Source organism: Sturnus vulgaris, chromosome 13 (genome assembly GCF_052056855.1).
Source record: "Sturnus vulgaris isolate bStuVul1 chromosome 13, bStuVul1.hap1, whole genome shotgun sequence".
In the NCBI taxonomy this organism is placed as follows: Eukaryota; Metazoa; Chordata; class Aves; order Passeriformes; family Sturnidae; genus Sturnus; species Sturnus vulgaris.
Window position 1 is genome coordinate 13,385,552 of NC_142255.1, and position 20,027 is coordinate 13,405,578.

The window sequence follows — 20,027 nt, forward strand, 5'->3', positions numbered from 1 at the left end:
CTGTTGTTCAGACCAAACAGCTGCTAAGGGCGTCAGTTATACAGACATGATGATGTTGTCACTTTATGTATCATTTTTATTTCATTGCTCTCCAATGTTTGTAATACCCCGGAGCTCAGAAGCTTAAATAACAGCTCTCCCCATATTGATTTTATCCTTCGCCATTTGGCACTCATTCATTCCTTTCCCTTTGAGTTCCTAGTAATCAGGATTTTAACTGAGCAGCATCCCTCTCCTTGCTTGAGCAGTGGCTGTGGCCAGTCAGAGATGTGAAGGGAAGGGATGGGAGCAGGGCAGTAGTTTTCTCCACAGATGGGGCTGATGCATGTGTGATGCTGCATTGCCTCTTGGACTCCTCCTTACAAAAAAAATAAAGTTAGCACCATGAACAATGTTTTCACTCAGTTGCAATAATCCTGAAGGAAGTTGTGTTTAGGAGCAGCGCCCTCTGAATTTTGGGGATGGGGCGAAGAATCTGATGGTGCTTAAGGAATTATTCCATAACAAAATGTTTTTTCATCCCAGTGCAAACTGCCTGTGAAGTGGCCATGAACTCTTCATGTGTTTTCCCTGCATGGAGATTTGCTGGTTGCTCACCCTGGGGCTTCTGTGTCTGAGCCATGGGACTTGGACTTAGGACCATGCTAAGCCTTGTTTTCCTGCTGTTTTGATTGGGATGTGGTGGTGTCTTTTGTGGCAGGACAGGTGAGAGGAGGAGCTCTCTTCTTGCCAGTGTTAATAAGCAATAGGTGGAAATATTTATCATAACTTGGTTAGATGCTCTGACACATCACTGCGGGAGGTGAGGGAGCGAGGGGAGCCCTGCAGCACGATGAAACAACTGCTGCTGAATCTGCCTGCTCAGCACAGCCAGGTCTGTACACAGACAGGTCAGACTGGCACAGCCTGGTCTGCAGCCTCAGCTTATCTGTTTGATTGTAGAAATTCCATTTGAATAATCTGCACATGAGACGGCTGCTGGGCCCACCTCTGTCACGGTGGGAAGCAGAGGTCTCCATCAAGATGCTGCTCATTACAGCACCAGGAAGAACCTGATGTCATTTCAGGTCTCCTTGGTCATTTCACCTTTAGGGGCCATCTCCAGATTTCAGCTGTGTGCAGTGTTCTGTGTATTTGAAAAAAGAAAGCCATCCTTTAATATTTAATCATTCATTAATCACTTTTATTTATTTTACTCATCTGAACTGTATCACAAGTGTTTCACTGGTAGTTATTCATTGTTGAAGCTCTTTGCTGGAGGGAAACTCTCCATTGTTTGAGACTGGGGACCAAATCAGTTCTGTCTGGGAGATGTCTGTCTCCAACTCCCTGCAGGGCTTTCCCAGAGCTCCCCAGGAGGAGCATGGCTGGCAGGGCTCTGGTTAATGCTGCTGCTGGGTCTACTGTTGATGTGCTTGGCTATCACAAACCACAAACCCTGCCTGGCAGGGGGAGCTGAGCAAGGGGAGGGGGGGAATGGAAAGATGTGCTCTGGGGACCCCATCCCGCTGAGAAGGTGGGTTGTGTTTTACATTAGCTGATGCTCCTGTGTGGTTTCCAGCACCAGCCCAAATGCAAAAAGCTTGTGGCAAGAGTGCTTGGGTGTGCTGTAGGCATAAATCATGTCAACCTTTCTCTGTAAGGATGGGGAGGGCCTCTTTTCAGCCTGGTGGGCTGATGGAGGAATTGCTCAGCCATGGGCTGAAAGTTGTGGGCACTTACCCCTTCAGATTTACCTGCACTATGAGATCTTGGGCTTTGGCTTTTCCTTGCTGGTGTTAGATGTGTCAGAGCAGGGGTGACACAGGTGCCAGTGTGAAGAACAGTATGACACACGTGTCTTCAGGACCTGCTGGTGTTATCTGCTGCTTTCCTGCCCTGCAGTGTGTCCCAGATGAGCACAGGGACCTCGACTTTGACCTTGCTGGTGCCTGTCACCAACCAAAATGACACGAGAGATCATTGCAATTATTTGGCGTGCTGCTGCAATTGCCTGCAGCCCTCTTCTCCTTGGCCCCCTGTGGTTCCCCCAGCTGGCTGCTTCCCACACATGTCCCTAATCCTGCAACTTGCCTGCCCTCCTCCTCTGGATCCTCCATTTTCCTCTGTAATCCACACCTCATCCTCCTGCAGCCTCATTGCAGGCACCCCACCTTTGTTCACCCCACACACTTGCCTTGAAACGCTAAAATAAGCTCTACCTGGAGTGTGTTCAAAGGCTAATGTACATCCTCCCTTAATTATTGATCTGTTTATTGCAGACACTTTGGCAGGACGTGGCCAGAGCTCACACACCAAATTCCTGCCCTCAGTTCCCCTTGTGGCTCACAGGGGCCGAGGGCAGAGTTAGGGGGCCTGACCTGGGCACCTTATGGCCCACCTTGAGGACAATCCCACCAACACACACCTGTGTGCCCCAGGGTCTCCCAGGTTAACCATGGGAACAATAAAGGGATTTCCTGTGGAGCCCCCCCTGCATGCCCCTCTTTCTCCTCAGGTGAGCAGAGCTCATAAGAGCTCTTTCCCCCACAGCAAGGCCCTCTCCTGTGAGGTGGTGTCAGCCCCCAGGAAGTCTGGCACAGGGGATCAAAACAATTATGCCATTGAGCCCCAGCTGCTGTCATCCCCAGGCAGGCAGAGATGAGATGCTGCATTAGCAGGATTGTTAACGACCCTGCAAAAGCCATGTCGAGAAACAAGTGTGGCAGTGGCCGGAGAGGAGGGCTCAGAGGCACAGTCCTGCTGCTGGGGCTGCTGCCAGCCTGTCACCTCCTGCTCCAGGAGCTCCAGCAGCTCCAGCTTCCAGGTGATGCTGGAGAGGCACCAAAGTGAGAAAGCACAGATGCCACCAGCTGCCGATGGGGAGCAGCCTGTGCTTGCTTGCTTTTCTCCAGAGTGAGGTGAAGTAGCTGGGACAGAGTCCTTCTTGCTCAGCCCAGGGCTGCTGGCTAAGCCAGGATTTGTGGGTCCTGGTTCCTTTGGGTTTGGCATGGTCAATTCTCCCTGCATGGTGGGTTCAGAGTGGGACCAGATGTCTTACTTGCACTCATTATGGGATGAGGATTTAAAGCGATTCAAGGTTTCCTGAATCCTCTGATGGACTAAATAACCATTTCAAACAGCTGTTGCCCCAACTCATCCTTGGGCTAAGAGAGAGATGGCAGAGAATTTTGAAATGGTGCCCCTTTGGGGCCACAGCCATCTCCCCAGTCAGTTCTGGGGGCTGCAAGTTCTTCATCCTCTGGATGCTTGGGAAGGATATTAGGCAAAAATTACCTTCCCTACCCTGCTGTAGATAATAGTAACTTCACCAGATTTATTTGGGAAAGCAGCACCTTACAAAAAGATTTTGGTAAATTGTTTTATGAAGAGCTGTTATTAGCGTCTTCTCTGCTTAATCCTGTTCTGGTAACAAACTCCCAACAAACTCCCCAGGAAGAAAGTTCAGTAACAGACTTGGAGGCATAAACCTGGAGGCTGGGGAGTATATTCTAAAGCAATTTAGCTTCCTCACAAGGGTGGATGTGGATATAGAACATCTTCTCTGCCCATGTGCAGAGAAGAGCTCAGTGCAAGGAGGAATCGATGCTCCAGTGAACTGTGATTCAACCTGGAGGCTTGCTAAGGGCCTGACATGAGCATTGTTACCTCTCTGATGAGGTACGTGTCATGGACACTATTCCTTTTGTACAGTTTCTCCCCCACCAGGTCAGCAACAGCCTAAGTTTCCATGAACCAGGCAGTGGTTCTTGAGGGAAGCTCCCAAGGGGAAAAGGTGCCTGGCTGGAGGATAGGGATACTTGGATGGAACCTCACAGTGCAAGGGAACAGGACTTGGCACAGATGTCACTCTTCCTGTTTCTCTTAAAACATGCTTGGAAAAAAGCTGAAGGCTTGTGGCCTAATTAAACAATTGATTTTGATTAATTTTAAAATCTAGAGCAATTTTTCTTACATTGAGGTTCTGCAGTGTGGGATATTCCAGGTGCTCTGTGACCCCACTGCAGTCCCAAATACTCCACTTGTCTGTTAAGAGACCGAATAAGCAATGTGGGATTTTTGAACGAGCAGACTTGATTTGGGGAAAACCATGGGGGAACATGATGGATACTTCTGCTCCTTTGTCCTGGCAAGGGTTGTGTCTTTGACTGTGTGTCCCAGCCACTCACATCACGAATTTCCTGACTGGTGCCCAGAGGCGAGTGGCTCTGAGCGTGTAAAATGCCCCGAGAGAGGTGCAGATGGCAGGGCATCAGAGCAGCAATGCTGTAATTCCCCTTATCTGCCTGCAGCATGGCCATCTCAAGTGCCTCCTGGGACTCCTTTGCAGCTCCCTCCCCAGCTCCTCTCCCAGCAGCTGCCCTCAGGCTCTGCAGCCTGGCCCTGCTTCCCCATCCCAGTCCCAGAATGTTCCTCTTTCCTCGGGCTGGAGAGGGACCGGCTCTGCCGAGCATTGCTGCCAGATCAAAGCACTGCCTTGATTCCTTGATGGCAGCTATAATCTGACCCATGTCATTCTTTTTCCTATTCTTTGGGCTTTCTAAGACCTTTGTTTCAGTCTTTTTTTTAAGAAAATACTAAATTTAATTGCAGACATCCTCCCTGGACCACCTCTTGTACATTGCAGCCATGACCAGACCTTTTCCCTGGCCAGGCACATTAATTCAGGAGCTGCCTACGTGGGAGACTGGTTCAGGTCCCAACACTGAATGCAAGCACAGCAATATTTGTTATCTTCGTGACAGGGCTGTTTCTTTAGACCTCAGTTGAATATGTTTTCTCCTGATTTTTTTATTACTGATAATTTGAGCAAAGAGTTCAAAGTCAGATGCTTTTCCCTACACTTTGTTATCAGCCTTGTAGAGTTTATGGATAGGACATCAGCTGGATTGGTTCATTCTGCCCTTGTCCCTACATGTCCACAGCATGGTCAAGGTCAACCCAAGCTTGGAGTCTTCTACCACAGGCTGCTGTCCCTGAGCTGAGACCTTCACCTTTCATCACACAGCTGCCACTGCCCAAAAATGATTGTCCCACACACCTTTCCTTGGCCCCCTTCCTGCTGCTCTTCCTGCAGGTTCCCAGGGCCACGCTGACCCAAGTTCAGGATGTGACCTTCCCTTCTGCACAGGTCCTCCTGCCAAGCACTTGAAAAGCAATACAGACATCAGATCAAAGGATGCTACCAAGCGCTTCCCAGGGTGGTGGGAACAAGGAGCTCTGCTTCAGGGAGTGACACTTTTGATGCCTGTGTTCCTGCACAGCTCAGGTGAGGGGCTGATAATTTCCTCCTGCAGTCCATCTCAGTGATGCTATGGTGGATGCTGTGCCCTCAAACCAACCCTGACATCCTCCTCTGAAAGCTGGCACTACCCCCTGGGCGTTTACTCTGCAAGCTGGACCCTCTCCAAAGTGTAGCTTTTGGGGTGTCTCTGCAAAGGGGCACACGAACCTGCAGGTGAATTCCCAAGGCAGAGCATTAACTCCTTTTCCCTGCCCCTCCTGTCAGAGCTCACACCCCGCTCTGCCCGGCACCACTGCCGAGCAGCTCTGCCCGCCCGGGGCTGGCTGCCTGTCAGAGGTGTGCAAAGTGCTCCTGCAGATCTGCAGATCCTTCTGGACGTGAGGGGGGTGCTAGGAAAATGTCAGCTCATCATTTTCAGTGAGCAGGAGTGGTGTTCTGGTAAGAGGGAGCGGGGTGGTGCGAGCCTCAGCGCGGACCTGCTGGATCGATACGGAGATCAGAGGCTCGAGTGGATGTCGGAGCTTGTGATGACTGAGCAGATATTGGACCACGGATCTCTCTCTGGTCATGCCCCCAGGGGCTGTGGTGTTTGCAGGCCTCGGGAGACAAGCAGTGCATTGGGCAGCCTTTACCTGTGATGGGGGGTGGCAAGGGGAGATTGTCCCCAGGGGACAGCTAGCCTGAGAGTGAGAGGTTAAAGGCAGCTCTGTAGGTGGGAAGAGTAGAACCAAAAACCAAACAGCTGCCCTCACTTCTGTCTGTGGTCAGGAGCTCCTCAGGCATTCCCTAGCCCTGCTCTTTCGTCTGGGATGAGTGTTTTGGTAGCAACTTGTGTCCCCATGCAGAGGGCAGCTGGGATGGGGCAGATGGGGAACTCTCTGCAGAGGAACTTGTGTTTAGTTTTGGCCAAATGCATCCCATGGACTTTCTGGAGGCTCCCAAAGGCCAGAGGAAACCCAGCCCCTGAGCCCCTGTGGGGCAGAGTTCTCACAGGAAGCACTGATTTCATTCTTCATGGAGATGCTTCTTGAAAGAGCAATTTGCCAGCATCCCTCACAGCAATAACGGCAAGGCCTCTGCTCGAGATACCATCTCTGTGCTCTGACAGCCCCATCACTCATGCCCTGCTCCTGCCTCCCTCTTCCACAGGGACAGGAGTGAGGGATGGAGGCAGGGTTGGAAGCAGGAATGATGTGTTCCCACCACGGGCAGCTCCCAACTCTTTTGGGTCTGGGTGTGCAAATGGCAGCACTGCTCTTGCTGGGCATCCTCTCTTCTTTGTCCATGCACAGGTGAGGGGTGCTGGGTTTGAGCAGGGGAAGCAAGACCAGGGGCCACCCAGCTCTGGTGGTGGCTCCTCTGCCTTCTGTGGCAGGGACTTTGCTGTCACTGCAGTCTCTTCTTCCAGTGAACTCACCAATCCCTCTGGCAGCCAGCACCAGCAAGAATGAACAATTCCTCTGTTTCTTTCTCCTGCCTACCTTCCACCTGCCCTCAGACGCCCAGCTGGATGCTCTGCTCGTGCCATTTCCCCACTTCGCCTGGCCATGTTCTTCTGTGAGAGCAGATTTATCTATTAGTGGTAGAGGAAGACGTGGCTTGGCACAAATCCTTCTCATCAGCTGCTGAAGCAGGGCCTGCCTGACACCAGGTGGCAGAGTGGGGTGGGAAAGTCATGGGGGTGGGTGGGCTCCTGTGTCCCCCGCACCCAGGACAGCCGACCTGAGACCTCCCCAACTTTCTGTGGGTCAAACCATGGCTTTGCAAGCAGAGGGCAAAGCTGGTAACTGGATTGCAGGGGACCTGAAAATCTCTCTGACCGTGTTTGTGCTTTGTTAGCAGCTGTACTCTGCTCCAGGCCAAGGGGTGACCCCACGCCCTGGAGGACAGGGGGACAGGGTGCTCCTCTGTGCAGCCCTGGCTAGCAGTGCCACCCTGGCACCTCCAGGTGACAGTGGCTTCCTCCAGGTCCCACTGCTGATCTGCCCCAAAGAGAGCCTTGCTGTGTTGCAGGACTGCAGTGGGTCCCCAAGGTTGGGTGTGTGCTCCCTGAATGTATCCCCACCCATGGCTTATCCTGTGGTGACACGTCAGGGTGTGCCGATGGCCTCACACTGGTTTTATAGGTGATGGTGTGATTGATGTCAAGTGCCACGAAGAGTCTGTGACCTTGCACCAGCCCCAGTGTAAAGGAAGCCCTGGTGTCATCCTGGGCACTGGTTTTGGGGGTAGTGTGACATCCTCAATCCCTGTGCTGCTGGGGGATGAGCCCACATGCTGCCTGGGCATTGTGGGGTGCCTGGTGTTCCCCATGGGCAGGGAAATATGACATGGTTCCCTCCATCAGTGTCTTCTGCAGTCTGGTCACAGGGCTGAGCCACAAGAGTGGCATCTCTCTGATACAGGTGGGGAAACTGAGGCAGGGAGTAGAAAATACGCCTGGGTGTTTTCCTCTCTGGTGCCTCTGGATGAGAGATGCTTCTCATCATGGGAGTGGGAATCTACAAAATGCTCCGTTGTGCTCCTCTTTGTTGCAGTGCCAGGCACTCCAGTGACTTCTTTTGTTCCAGGTGTTTCACTGTGGTAGTTCAGAAGAGGTGGGGCTCAGGGAGAAAACAGCCTTCCCACCTCAATATTTCTTCTCTAGCCCAATACACCTGCTTCCCTTGGGGAGCCCGGGCAGGAGCAACCCTGGTGAAGCTGCCTGGCATCCAGAATACCCCGTGGGAGAAGGACTGATACCCTGGAATGAGCAGCCCCTTGCACATCACTGCCATTCCCAGGGCTTCTGACACGGCTGGGCAGCAGGGGGTGAGGACTTGCCCAAGCAGGAGCCCTGCCCGTGTCCCACTGGGACAGGCTCCCTGCAGATGACCATGGGTGCATGAATCCCAGTTGCAAATCCTCTCAGTGTGGTGGAGTTTTATTCCCTCTTTCCTTCCAAATTCTGTTGTCCCTTCTGCAGCAGGATAATTCTGGGTGTGTAACGGAGTTTGAAGGTGTTGGCTCAGCCAGTGCTGTCTCTCGTGCAAAGCTCTGTGCCTGGCAGAAGTAGACCCTTGAAATATGTGGAGTCCTACACCTGTAATTCCTCCCATTGCCCGTTCTCCTGCCTGCAGCACCATCCCTTTATTGCTGTGTCTCTGTGCAGAGGAGCAGAGACATGAAACTATTGGGGAGAGAAAAAAAAAAAAAGGCATGCAGAAAAGCGCTGTGGAAAAGCAGAGCAAATTAAGCAGAGCTCTGATCTGCTTGGGTTTGTGCTTGCCAAAAATGCACCATGCATCTTAATTCGCTCTGCTGTTCAGCTCGCACTCACTGCTCTCCTGATGCCATTTCGGCGCTCTGAGCTCAGCCTTTTCAACACTTCAGTCTTCCTCTTTCAGGATTTTTTTTTTTTTTTTTTTTTTTTTTGCATGTCTGATTGCAGAATCTGCTGCAGGAGGAAAGGGGGAAGCCAGGGGAGGGAGGACGGGAACCCCGACCCTGGGTGCTCCTGCCTCTGCTTCCCGGCAGCCGCTTTGGTCCCCAATGCATTTTTTAGGGGCTTGGGGGGGGGTGCATCTTTTCTAGAAAGTCCTTCCTGGGTGCTCTTCAGTCGCTTTTTTCACACCCAGCCGTCTGATCTGCCTCTCGCTAGGATCCGAAGAAGAAGGAAAAAACCCACATTTAAATTGCTGTAATCCACACTGGCTTTTATTCTCTTCCAGTTCAGTTTAATCTCCCTTTCCTCTCCACCCTTATGTCCGGGTTGGGGGAGGAGGGGGGGAAACCCACCCAACAACGAAGGGAAAGGCAGCATCGTCCTCCAAAAGAGCTTGAGAAAGCAGGAGCCGAGCCAGAGCCCCTCTGCTCTCCCCCACCACAAATTTAACCCCAGCTTCAACTTTTCCTCCGCTGCCGTGGCTGAGCTGGGCTCCAGCAGTGGGGTTTTTCCCCTCTCTCCCCCCCCTCCTCCTGCACTGATTTTAGCGGAGAGGGAGGGGGGTGGGGAATCCTTTTTATTGCGGAGCCCGGTTCTCTTTGCAAGCCTTCCTCCTCCTCTTCCTCCTCCTCCTCCTCCTCCCCTGCTTTTTTGTGCCCGCCGCAGCAGGGCTGGCCAGGCCGGGGGAGGGAAGAGATGGGAAGGGGAGATCGCCCCCTCCTCTCCCTCTGTCTGTTTTTTTTGCAGGTGTGTCAATTTTAATTCTGCCCAGTAGGTGGGACTTGGTGACTTTCGCACCGTTTTTGTTATTTATTTATTTCCCCGGCTGCTTCTCTCCCTCCCTTCCTCCCCTCCCATCCCTCCCTCCCCAGCCTCCCGTTGCGATCCTCCGGAGCGGCTGCGGGAGCGGCGGGCGGCCGGGCCGGCATGCATCCATCCCCGCCCGCGGCCGCGGCCGCTGCCCTAGCGGGAATTACAGCCTCTCCCAGCCAGCTGCCAGCATGATTTCATCTGCTGGAGGATTTTTGCAGCTGATCGCTTGAGGTTTTGTTGTTGTTGTTGTTTTTTTTTTTTTTTTTTCTTTCTTTTTTCCTCCCCTCTGTCTTTGTTTCCTTCCCCCTTTCCCCCCCTTCCCCTCCCTCCATCCCCCCTTTCCTCCTCCTCCTCTTTTTTAGAAGCAGCAATCGGAGATGGATGTCTCTCTTTGCCCTACCAAGTGCACTTTCTGGAGGGTATTTTTGCTCTGGAGCATTTGGGGAGACTATCTGCTTTCGGTGCTGGCTTGCCCTGCTAATTGTCTTTGCAGCAAGACAGACATCAATTGCAAGAAGCCGGATGATGGGAACCTCTTCCCTCTCTTGGAAGGGCAGGATTCAGGCAGCAGCAATGGCAACACAAGCATCAATATCACGGACATCTCAAGGAACATCACTTCCATGTAAGTGGGGGTCCCCCAGGGCTCCCCCTCCCGCGGCAGGGTGCGGGCTGGGCTGCCCGTGCGGGGCTCAGGTGCCCCCGGCATCGCTGCACTGTCTGGGCTCAGCCCGACTCCCCGGGCAGAGGATGCAGATCTGGATTTTGCCTTACCCCATCCCCCCAAAAAAAACCCCATAAAAAGCCCAGCAACAGTTTGGCCAAGGCTTAAGAGGAATAAAGTAAATGAGATCTGATTCCTTAGCAGGAGAGAGAGCAGCAGGCAAAGATGCTAAAGCTGCTGCTTCCTTTAACTGTTTGCTTCTGCAAGGGGAACGGGGACGCCACAGCCACACACCGCTGCATATTTACCCAAATTGGGCAAGAAAAGCAAGTTTTTTCTTTCTTGAGACTTTGTATCCAGTTAAAATGTCATTATTTTTTTACATCCCCATATCAGAAAATGCTCCCTTCCCTGCCCTGGCGGAGTGTATCTGGGGATCTGCGGTTTCACATTTTTAAGAGGAGGGGAAAAAAAATGGGACAGTGAGATGTCCCTTAAGTAGCTTATTTAATTCACATTGTTATAATTTTGTAACTCGTCGTGGTGCCGCGGTAGGATTTGTGCGTTTTAGGTTCGGGGTGGTGGCTGTGGGGAGAAGCATCGGAGCAGAGAGATATTTTTAGTTGAGCACTTTGCGTTTGTTTGCATGCTTGTTTATCTGGAAAATCAACTTGAAGTTGCATTATCCTTGTTTGGAGAGGCAGTTAGCAAAGCCCATGTTAATCTCATCAGTGTGGAGTCGAGAAAGGAATATATTTCCTTCTCCTGAATCCATCGTGCTCTGTGCGTGTGTGAAAAAAAAAATTCCTCACTGCTTCCAATCTCTGCTCTTTATTTTCCAGTACATTTTTGGGTGAGATGAACTCTGAGCCATTTCATTATTCTAATGCTAATTGAAATGTGAGCATTTAGGGAAATGTAGCCCCCAGAGCAAGTTGCCAGTGGGAGTTGAGCAGAGAAGAGGTGGAATCCTTTATTCTGGCAGTTAAATGCAGCAAGGTTTGAAATGAGTAATGGAGGGTTATTTATTTATTTATTTTCCCATGGATGGCACGGTTGCATGGAGGGAGAGAGCTTTGGGTCTCTTCCTGAGGCTGTTTTATTTGGTCACAGTGCAATTGCAGCAGAGCCATGGAGTAATTGCAGTGCCTCTCTCGCAGCTCTGCTCATCACCTTTGCTGGGTGAAGATGACGGGAGCTGCTTTCCCCGCTTGCTTACAGGTCCATGCAATGCCCAAGCAGGTTTTCAGCAGGTCACTGACCCTGAATCCACCACAGCCCTGCCTTCCCCTTCCCAGAAAACCTTCATAAAAACAGCAGGAATGGGGAAAGTAAATGGGGTGAGCTAATGCAACACTCCCCTTCCAATTGCCCCATATTTATCCTGCGTCGTGGTGCTGGAGTGTTTTCCCTGTGATGCTGGAGGGATGAGGGTGATGCTGGGGAAGTCGGAGAAACTCGTGTTTTTTCCCTGTGCTCGCTGTTTGTTGTGGTTTAGTTTTAACCCTTTGGGGGCCGGAGAACCACAGGAAAGGCTGGGAAGGGTTTGGAAGCCACCAGCGTGAGTGACTGTGCGTTGTCAGATGCACAGACATCTGAACTGCTGTGAGAGGTAGTATTACACGAGTGCTTTGTGCCCAGAAAATGTCTTTACTGCTTTGAAAATGAAAAATGCTGATAAGCAGTCTGTAAAAAGGAGTGGGGAAAAAAAAAAACAAAAACCAAATGGACAACTCCAGAAACAGATATTGGGTATTTTTTTTGGAAAGGAGCTTCTCTTAAGTTGGGGAAGGAGAAGAAGGTGCCAGTTTTTGCTGGAATCCATATGCCTCTCTGCTTCATACTGAGCAAAGCACATTTCTTCACCCCCTGCATCACTGCTGGACCCTTGCCTTCCTTTTTGGGCTTGGGAGGGCTGAGGCACAGGACTAGGGTGAACCCCAAAATGCTCTCAGGGGCTGAGACTGAGCACAAATGAAAACTTTCCACAAGGGTCTGTGCTTACTGGGAAGGCAGTGGTGGTTTATAGGGGATGCTTATGGGAGCAGAGGGTTGATTTATGTGGCAGGGATGCTTCCCAGCAAAGGGGTCACTGCTGGGAGCCAGAGTCGAACCACGTTCATGCTCTTGTGTGGAAGGCATCAGGTCCTGCACCCTTTCAGGCTGATGTCAGGCCTCTCCTTGCCAGCCCTGACATCATGGGTGTTGGGGTGAGGGTGCCTAGAAGCCAGCCTGGTCATCGCTGAATCACTCCTGGCATGTGAGTGTGATTCAGCTGGGCAAGGAGTAGTGTTTTCCCCCTGCTTGCCATGCTCACCGGGGACTTGGCCTCGTTAGGCAGCTTGTGGGCAGCCAGTGGGCAAAAGCACCTTCTCCCACCGGGCTGGGGGAGAGCAGGGGAGGCTCAATCCTGTCCCAGGGGCTGAGGGATGCAGTGCCCCAGCTGGAACCTCTCCACAGGCCCTGGGGAAGGTGGTGGTCGCTGCTCCATCTTGTTGCTGGCGAAAAAGCAAATGGAGTGTGGGGTGGTAAAACAACCCTGCGACCAGGCAGAGCCTTATTCACATCCAAAAGAGAGCTCAGCTTCCAAATCAGGGCTTGAGTGTTGCTGATGAAAGACTGCCAGAGCCCATTCAGAGAGCTGGCTAAAAAAACCCCAATATGAACAGCTTGGAGGGCTTGTCCATATAACCCCCCTGAACAAGGGCAAGACCCCTCCATGTCAGCCCACCCCAACCCAGCACTGGGGGCTGAGCTGTCAAAACTTTGGGTTATATCACTTCTCAGAAGTGGCTGGTGAGACCCCATGAGGCAAGGACAACAGAAGAAGAACAGGGGGTACTCAGCCTATAGTGCTGCCCCAGGAGGATAGTGGGGCAGGCCAGCCCTGTGGGTACCCCCTGTGTACCCCACCATCGAGCCTCCTGTTGCACCCTTCAAAGGAATGGCCTTTGCTTCAATTGCTGGTGCTTCTGGCTTCCCACACATCCTCCTTTTGGTAAAAGTCAGGGCTGGGTGGCTCCTGCCCTGGCTGGGCTGAAGGGGACAGTAACACACAACCTTCTTGCAAATCCAGGTGGTGCCAGGTCAGTAGTGAGTGAGGCAGAGAAAAGGCAGGAGGGTCCTGCACTGAGATGGATGAGGAGGAGGTTGGTTTGGCTGATGTCCCTCTGCCCTTTTCCAGCATGCCCAGAAACTTACCTGACTTTGGGTTGCATCCCTGGATATGTGACCCTGCCCACAGATCCCTGTGAGAGCTGCCAGCAGCCCTGTCTAGCCAGAGCCAGCTTGGACCTGGCTGACACAACTCCAGTTTGGAGTCATGCTCTGTACTTCCCTCTCCCAATTCCAGGAGAGGTCACCATGGGGTTGGGATATGTCCATACCATCACTTTTCCTGTGCAGCTGGGTGGACTTTTCTGTGTCCCCAGTCAGCTGTGATTTAGTGATGCTCAAGTTGTCCCCAACCCATCCTCACCCCCGTGACATGGGGCTTTACTCCTTGCGAGACGAGATGCACAGGCAGAACTCTGATCCCGGCGTTCCTGTGGCACAGAACCCCTTGTGCCCCGTGTGCTGAGCAGCCGGGTGTGTTTGTCACGGCGGGTCCCCAGCCCTGGCCTGGCAGGGGGCTGGCTGGCACACGGGGCTCGGTGCCGGGGCGCCGGGCCGGGGGCTCGCCCCGCTGGCAGCGTGGGCAGCGCCTGCGTGCGCCGGCACCGTGCGTGCGTGGGGAAGGACAGACGGAGGAGTTTGCCATCTGGGCCTCCCTACTTCTCAGCTGTTGCTATGGCACTGCGGAGATGCTGCTAGGCAGGCGGTGGTGGCCTGTGTGTGTCACCCCTGGGCTCCCTCGAGGTAGGGAGATGTCCCTGGTATATGAAACCTCACTCTTTACCCAGCCTCACCAGGGAGAATGGGGGGTCTTGTGGTAAAATACGCTTGATGGGTGGATATTCAGGGTGTATCCGTGCAGCTCGTAGCTGCTGTCAACAAGGTGAGATGAATTCAGAGCAACCCAAGAGGAGATGGCTCACTGTGGAGCACAGTGGGATGCAGGATTTTTGGGTCTCACTGCAGGGGCAAGAGGAAGCATCTTGCTGTCCTCCATAGACAAGAAAAGCATGTTCATCCTTTCCTATCGGGCTGTCCCAGCAGTTTGTGGCAGCATCCGCTGCATGCCGTGGGCCTGGCCGGGGGTGGGAGAGCCACGTCAGCGCTGGGAGCTGTGGGGGGAGCGGCAGCACAGCCCCCACTCGCTGCGCGGGAGCTGGGAGCATGTGGAGAGGGGGAGAGAGAGGGGGTGCTCAGAGCAGCAGCACCCCTTCCCTGCTGGTGTGGGGAGAGCTGAGGCGCAGGCAATGCTCCTGTGTGTCCATCTCTGGGAAGGAGGCAAGAAAGAAAGGGCAGGCCTCTTCCTGAAAGTGCTGGAGGGAGCAGAACTTGCTTTGGTGACCCAAACAACCACGAGAAAGGCTCCTGTGATGCTCAAATTATTGACTGCTCTGCTTCAGACAACAGGCACAAACTTTTCTCCTCTCCGTGAATCAGCCACGTTGTGCCCAGTGTGCCTCGTGTACTACTACTCTCCAGAGATGAAGGGTTCTGCATTCCCAGTCTCCCATCTCCTGGTCCCAGAGGCTTTGGCTGCCCCAGAGACAATCAAAAAGATCCCTAATTCAATCCATCTTGGGTTGTCAGGGCTCTTGTTCATGCAGAGCATCTATTCTGAAGAATGTTAGGATTGGAGAGCGCAGCACCAAGCTTTGAGGACAGAAAAGGGTGCAGAGATATTTGAGACAAAGAGTTGGGCTGAGATACATGGTCTTGATGCTCTAGAGGTGATTTAAGCCAGGAGCACTGATCTGTATCCTCCCCCTTTCCTGTGGGCTGGCTGTTGGCTCCTTGCCCTGCTCTTACAGTCTTTCTCTCTGCTGACCAGTCCTGGAGAGAGGCACTTTCCGGGCACAGGTGATGTCAGGTATTTCTTCAGGAAGGAGACAGTTTTGGTGCCGGCCAGCACTTCCCAGACTTTTTCTGAGCCAAACATGGGGCCTGAGCTGCTGGCCTGACAAGGAGGAGCTGGTGGCCCAGATGGTTTCAGGGTGCATGTGACATCTCCCAAGTCCTCATGTCCTGCAGGTTTTGGAGAGGTCTGAATTGGTTCTCTGGAGAGGTGAGACAGGTGTTTCAGGTCTAGGACAGATGTTTAATGCGAGGAAGAAGAGACAGAGGAAGGAGCTGCCTTGTTGTCCCTGGAGGCTCAGAGGGGCTGTTGCCTCTAAGGGCTTTTGTAGAGCTCAGTCAGGGGAAGCTTTCTGGGTCTGCTTTATGTTATTAGTTCACCCCGTGAGAAGCAAAGCATCTTCATGTGCTTCAGCATGAGGCTGCTTGAGGTCTGCCACAGCCCTGTGATCATCCATGCACCCAGCAATGCTGGGCCTCTCAGTGAACCCCCCAAACAATCCCTGAGATATCCCATGGGATCACCTTTGGGGAGCCCTACAGGCCGATTGAACTTGGTGATGCTTCCCAGTGCCACCCTGGCACACCAGCTTGTCCTGCTCAGTGAAGAGCCTCTGTTTAGTGTTGTCCAGGAGTTTATGGCTGGATTTGGTGCATCCCATTTAGGGGGCTGCTGACAAGGGGGAAATAAACCAAGCCCTAAGACTGCCAGACTTCCAAAGTGAGTGTTACCAGTGCTTGTAACACAGAGTTTTATTACCGGGCACTGTGGAATAGCAGTAGTTCAGTGTTTCCTGCAGAGGGGGTTTCGACAGGTTATGTAGGTGCTTTCTGAGCAGGTGTGTTTGACAGCAACCTGTGGGCTCTGCTCTCCCCAAATCCTCTTGTTCTGCACCAAGGGGCACACACACAGCAAAGCTGTCATCCAGGAGGTGCTGTGGGCGAGTTCCTTGCTCAGAGGCTGCACTTTGTGCCGCGGCTGGATATCGCAGCACTTTGTGCCCACATGAGGAGATGAGGACCAGCAGCTCGCTCACCTCTCGTGGTTCTCCAGGCTCCTGAGAGCCACGCATGCAGCACCAGGACCGCGGCGGCACCGGGCTGTCTCCATCATCCCCCAAAGAAGAGACGCTCCGGGCTGAGACTGTTGGTGCAGGAGCGCTGGCAGACGAGCAGCCCCATGGATGCTCCACAGCTCCCGGCCGAGCGCCCACCCTGTGCCCCGCTGGGGCGGCCGGAGCCCGGCTCAGCCGCGGCTGCTCTGCCGGCGCATCCCGGCTCATCCGCTCCGCTATTCCCGTCGGAAGGTGGCTGTGCCGCTAGAGGGCAAGCGGCAGCGCCAGACAGCCGGGCTCCGGGCTCCGGGATGCGGGATGCGGGATGAGAGATGCGCGGGCACGGCCGGCTCGGAGCCGCACCGGAGCGGCAAGGGCTGCGGGGGCCGCGGGGGCTGCGGGGGCGGCGGGGACTCGGGGACTCGGGGACTCGGTCACCGCCTGCTCGCTGCCACACTGAAAGGCTTTGCCAATAAATAACCCCCTCCTGAGTTCTCATCTGCTCCCTAACTCGGCAGCCCCATTCCTGTGTGGTGTCGGATGGTCCCCTAGGACCCGAGTGGGTTGCTGGGTCATGCCTTTGTTCTCAGTGCTGCTGCGGGAGAATGTGGTCAGTGCACCCCCACCTACCCATGGCTCTTCCACCAGTGCTGCACGGTACAGCCCCAGCCTGTCTGTGAATTGAGGTGATTTGCAGCTTTTTGGATGGTATTGGCCCAGCCAAAGCGGGTGCGTTGAGAGGGTGTTGCTGGACAAGCAGTGCCTGACTGGGGTCATGACCTGCCCTGTTTGACCATCTTCTGGCTGTGATCCTACAAGGAAACTCTAATAGGTGTGTCCATGTCACTAATGGGGAAGCTGAGGCACGGAGCAGTGGTGGAGCTGGCCTGCAAGAAGCAGAATGAGGATGGAGATTCTTTAGCCCAGCACTGGCCAGAGATTAGGGAGAGGCCAAGCATGGAGGGAGGACCATGATAAATGGATAAATAAGGCTGTTCTATTGGTCCTGTTGTGTTTAGCAGACATGAAAGAGCTCCATGGAGAAATCCTGGAGGTAGAGACAAGAGGGCACAGGCTGAAAGCTGTCTCTGAGGGCCTCCAGAGTAGGTAAAAAGTTCTTTGCTCCTTTGATTAAATCTCTGCTGCACAGGCTGGATGGAGGTCAGAGAGCTATAGAGACCACATGTCCTTCTCCAAGGGAGGAAGGCTGAGAAGAACCTGGTGTGAGACAGAGCAAGGGTGAGTGAGGGCAGGAATATAGCCTTGACCCTGTGACATCCTCTGTGTGCAGCTCCTGGGATTATCTCATTTTCCCTGGCAGCTGGGCCAAAGAAGGGCTGGTTATTTCCCTGCTGGCTATTGCCAAGGGCTGCCAGCATGATGGAAAGGCTGTGACACCCTGTGGTCCTGCAATGCAACAGCAAATGGACCCCCAGCATCGTGGCAGAGGCAGCATTTGGGTGGATGTGTGTTGGGGAGTAGGTGATGGATCATGGGTTAGAGCCCTGATACTGCTCAGGGCCTGGGCTTCACTTCAGTTGAAGAAAGGGGGTCTAAAATCTCTCTGGAGTCCCTTTGGAACACTGCACTGGAATCAATGCCCAGATCACAGGGCCACTCCACCAACACTGCTGTGCTGTGTCCTTGGGTATCCCCATCCCCCAGGTACTACCCAGTTTCCAGACCCCAAGGAACTGGGGGGGGTCTTCCCTGTTCCCCTCTGTGTGAGACCTTGCTTTTCTGGAAGGGTGGCACCAGGAAAATATGTGCTGTATTTTTAGCTTGTTTTCATGTGCTGTAGCAGTTGAGGAGCTGAAGGAGAAGCCAGAGTCATGTGCACAGCCAGCTTTCCTCCAGCTGCCACCCAGTGTTTTGGAATGGTGGATAATGGAGCCTGGTAGTGACCATGCCCTTCCTGTACCTGCATGTGACACCACCCCCAGCTTCAGTCTGCCTAATAAAAACTGCCCTTTTAATTAAAAACAAAATTCCCAGCAGTGGAGCAGAGAGGTCAGGAAGGATTCCCAAGAGATATTGATAGCACATGTGACACTTGAGGTGCTTATTCTTGACTACACTGCTTGTTGAAGTGACAACTAAATTGTCTTGGGATCCCAGGGAAGGATGCAGGGAGAGGCTGAGCCAAGTGCTACCCCCATGCAGCCTCCTGCCTGCAGCTCTCCTACAACTCTGTGCTGGGCTCAGTTGTGCTGGGAAGGGGACAGGGCACTAGTGCCTTTGCTGGCAGCTCTGCACTGCCCCTGGGGGACTGAGAAGTGGGTAGGAACAGATGTGAGCATGGTGAAGTCCTCATCCTTCTGGGTTGTGCAAGGCTGTCCCTTAACTAGTTCTCACCATGACGTCCCCACTAGGAAATGTTAATGTGAAAATGCTCAAACAGATGCTGGGAATCTGAGTGCTGCTGAGGACCTTGCAAGCTCAGGGTCTTGCCAGGGTAAATTAGGAATATGAATGCTCAGCTGAGCTTCAGAAATGCCAGGCTCTAATTCCTGACCCTGCCAGGACATGAAGCCACATGGGGGAGATCTCGGGTGCCTGCAGCTGCTGACTTTCCTTCTGCTCCTGGAGCAGCTTTGGCCTCATCCCCCATCCCATGCTCTCCATGGAAATGCTGTGCAGTGACCTGGCCTGGGAACAAGGAGTCCTGGCTCTCCAGTCTGTGATCCAGCTGTGCAAATGTTCCCTTGGGCTGCCTGCCCTCCTCCTGCCTGCTCCTAACCCAGGCAGACAAGGCCCGCTTGGGCATCTCTTGTGTCCCTTCCAGTACAGATGAGATTGCCTGTGGGAAGCTCTGTGACTTGTGTGGCAGGAAAAATTTCTCTTGTCCCCAAAACTCTTTCTTCCAGGATGTGGATGGGTGTTCCTGGGGCAGTGATGTGGATCCTGGCTTTGTCTCTCATGACTTGCCTGTGCTCTCCCAGCCAAAATATAATCCCAGGAAAAGTAAGGTGAAAGCCCCCGAGTCACTTGGTGGCTGCTGCTGAGCAGCTTGTGGAGCAAGTAAAGTTCAGTGGGACACAGGGTCAAGGATGCTGTGTGTTCCCAGCTCCCTGGTCTGCTGAGAACATCCTGAGAACATCCCTTCCTCCTGGGGCTCTCTTTGTGCCTCTTCAGAGAAGCTGAATCTTACTGGGGACTATTTCCTCTTTTGAGCCTCACATGGGCTCTGGACACATCGGTGCTTCCAGCCCCACAGGCTGTCCCAGACTCTGCAGGGGAGAGGGCAGAGTAGCACAGACCTGAATCAACATTAGAGCAGCTCCCTTGAGAAGTGTTGTGCCCCTCATTTCAGGTGGGGGCACATGGTGAAGGGTGTCCTTGGGAGCATCAAAGCAAAGCCTGAACTCGAGGAGTGCAGGCAGGGCACTACTCTGGGCAGGGAGGGGCAACGAGGAGCTCTGCAGGGCTGGCACTGTGGGGGTTAATGGCAAGGTACAGAAGAGAGCTGGAGCGGATTTGGGAGAGGCAGAGCCTAATGAGGCTGAAGAGGTATCAGGAGGAAGAGCTGAGCTGTGGATGCTGAGATGTCGGGGGTTGTGTGTGAGGGGGTAGCGGTCGCTGCTCCTTGCAGGATGCTGCATGTTGGTTTTTTGAGGAGAGGAGCTGGAACAGGGATGCTGGGGATGCTCTCAGGTAAGAAGCTGTGCTGGTTGCTTGTTCTGGCTCTGGGTGGTTGGGAGGGATGTGAGTGTCCGTGGCTGGTGGCTGGAGCAGCCCTGGGTGCTGGTGTGGTGCTCGCTGTGGTGATGTGTGTTGGTGTTTGTGTCCCCCCAGCCCTTTGTGGGTTCATCTGCTGGCCCTTGGCAGCACAAGCCCTTGGCTCCTTTCTTGTAGCTGAGA

At 53.4% G+C, this 20,027-nt stretch overlaps 1 protein-coding gene across 3 annotated transcripts in view; it reads left to right on the forward strand.

Annotated features, from left to right (window-relative positions):
* The first annotated feature begins 9,309 nt into the window (after positions 1 to 9,309).
* NTRK3 (neurotrophic receptor tyrosine kinase 3) overlaps positions 9,310 to 20,027 on the forward strand; it is a 204,164-nt gene continuing 193,446 nt past the window's right edge. For 2 of the 3 annotated variants that reach the window (XM_088172617.1, XM_088172618.1), the window contains exon 1: positions 9,312 to 10,107. In XM_088172617.1, coding sequence (XP_088028743.1) covers positions 9,860 to 10,107 — 248 coding nt within the window. In that variant the 5' untranslated portion in view covers positions 9,312 to 9,859. Of the gene's footprint in view, positions 10,108 to 20,027 lie in introns of all 3 variants that reach the window. The other variant, XM_088172619.1, reaches the window with a different exon arrangement.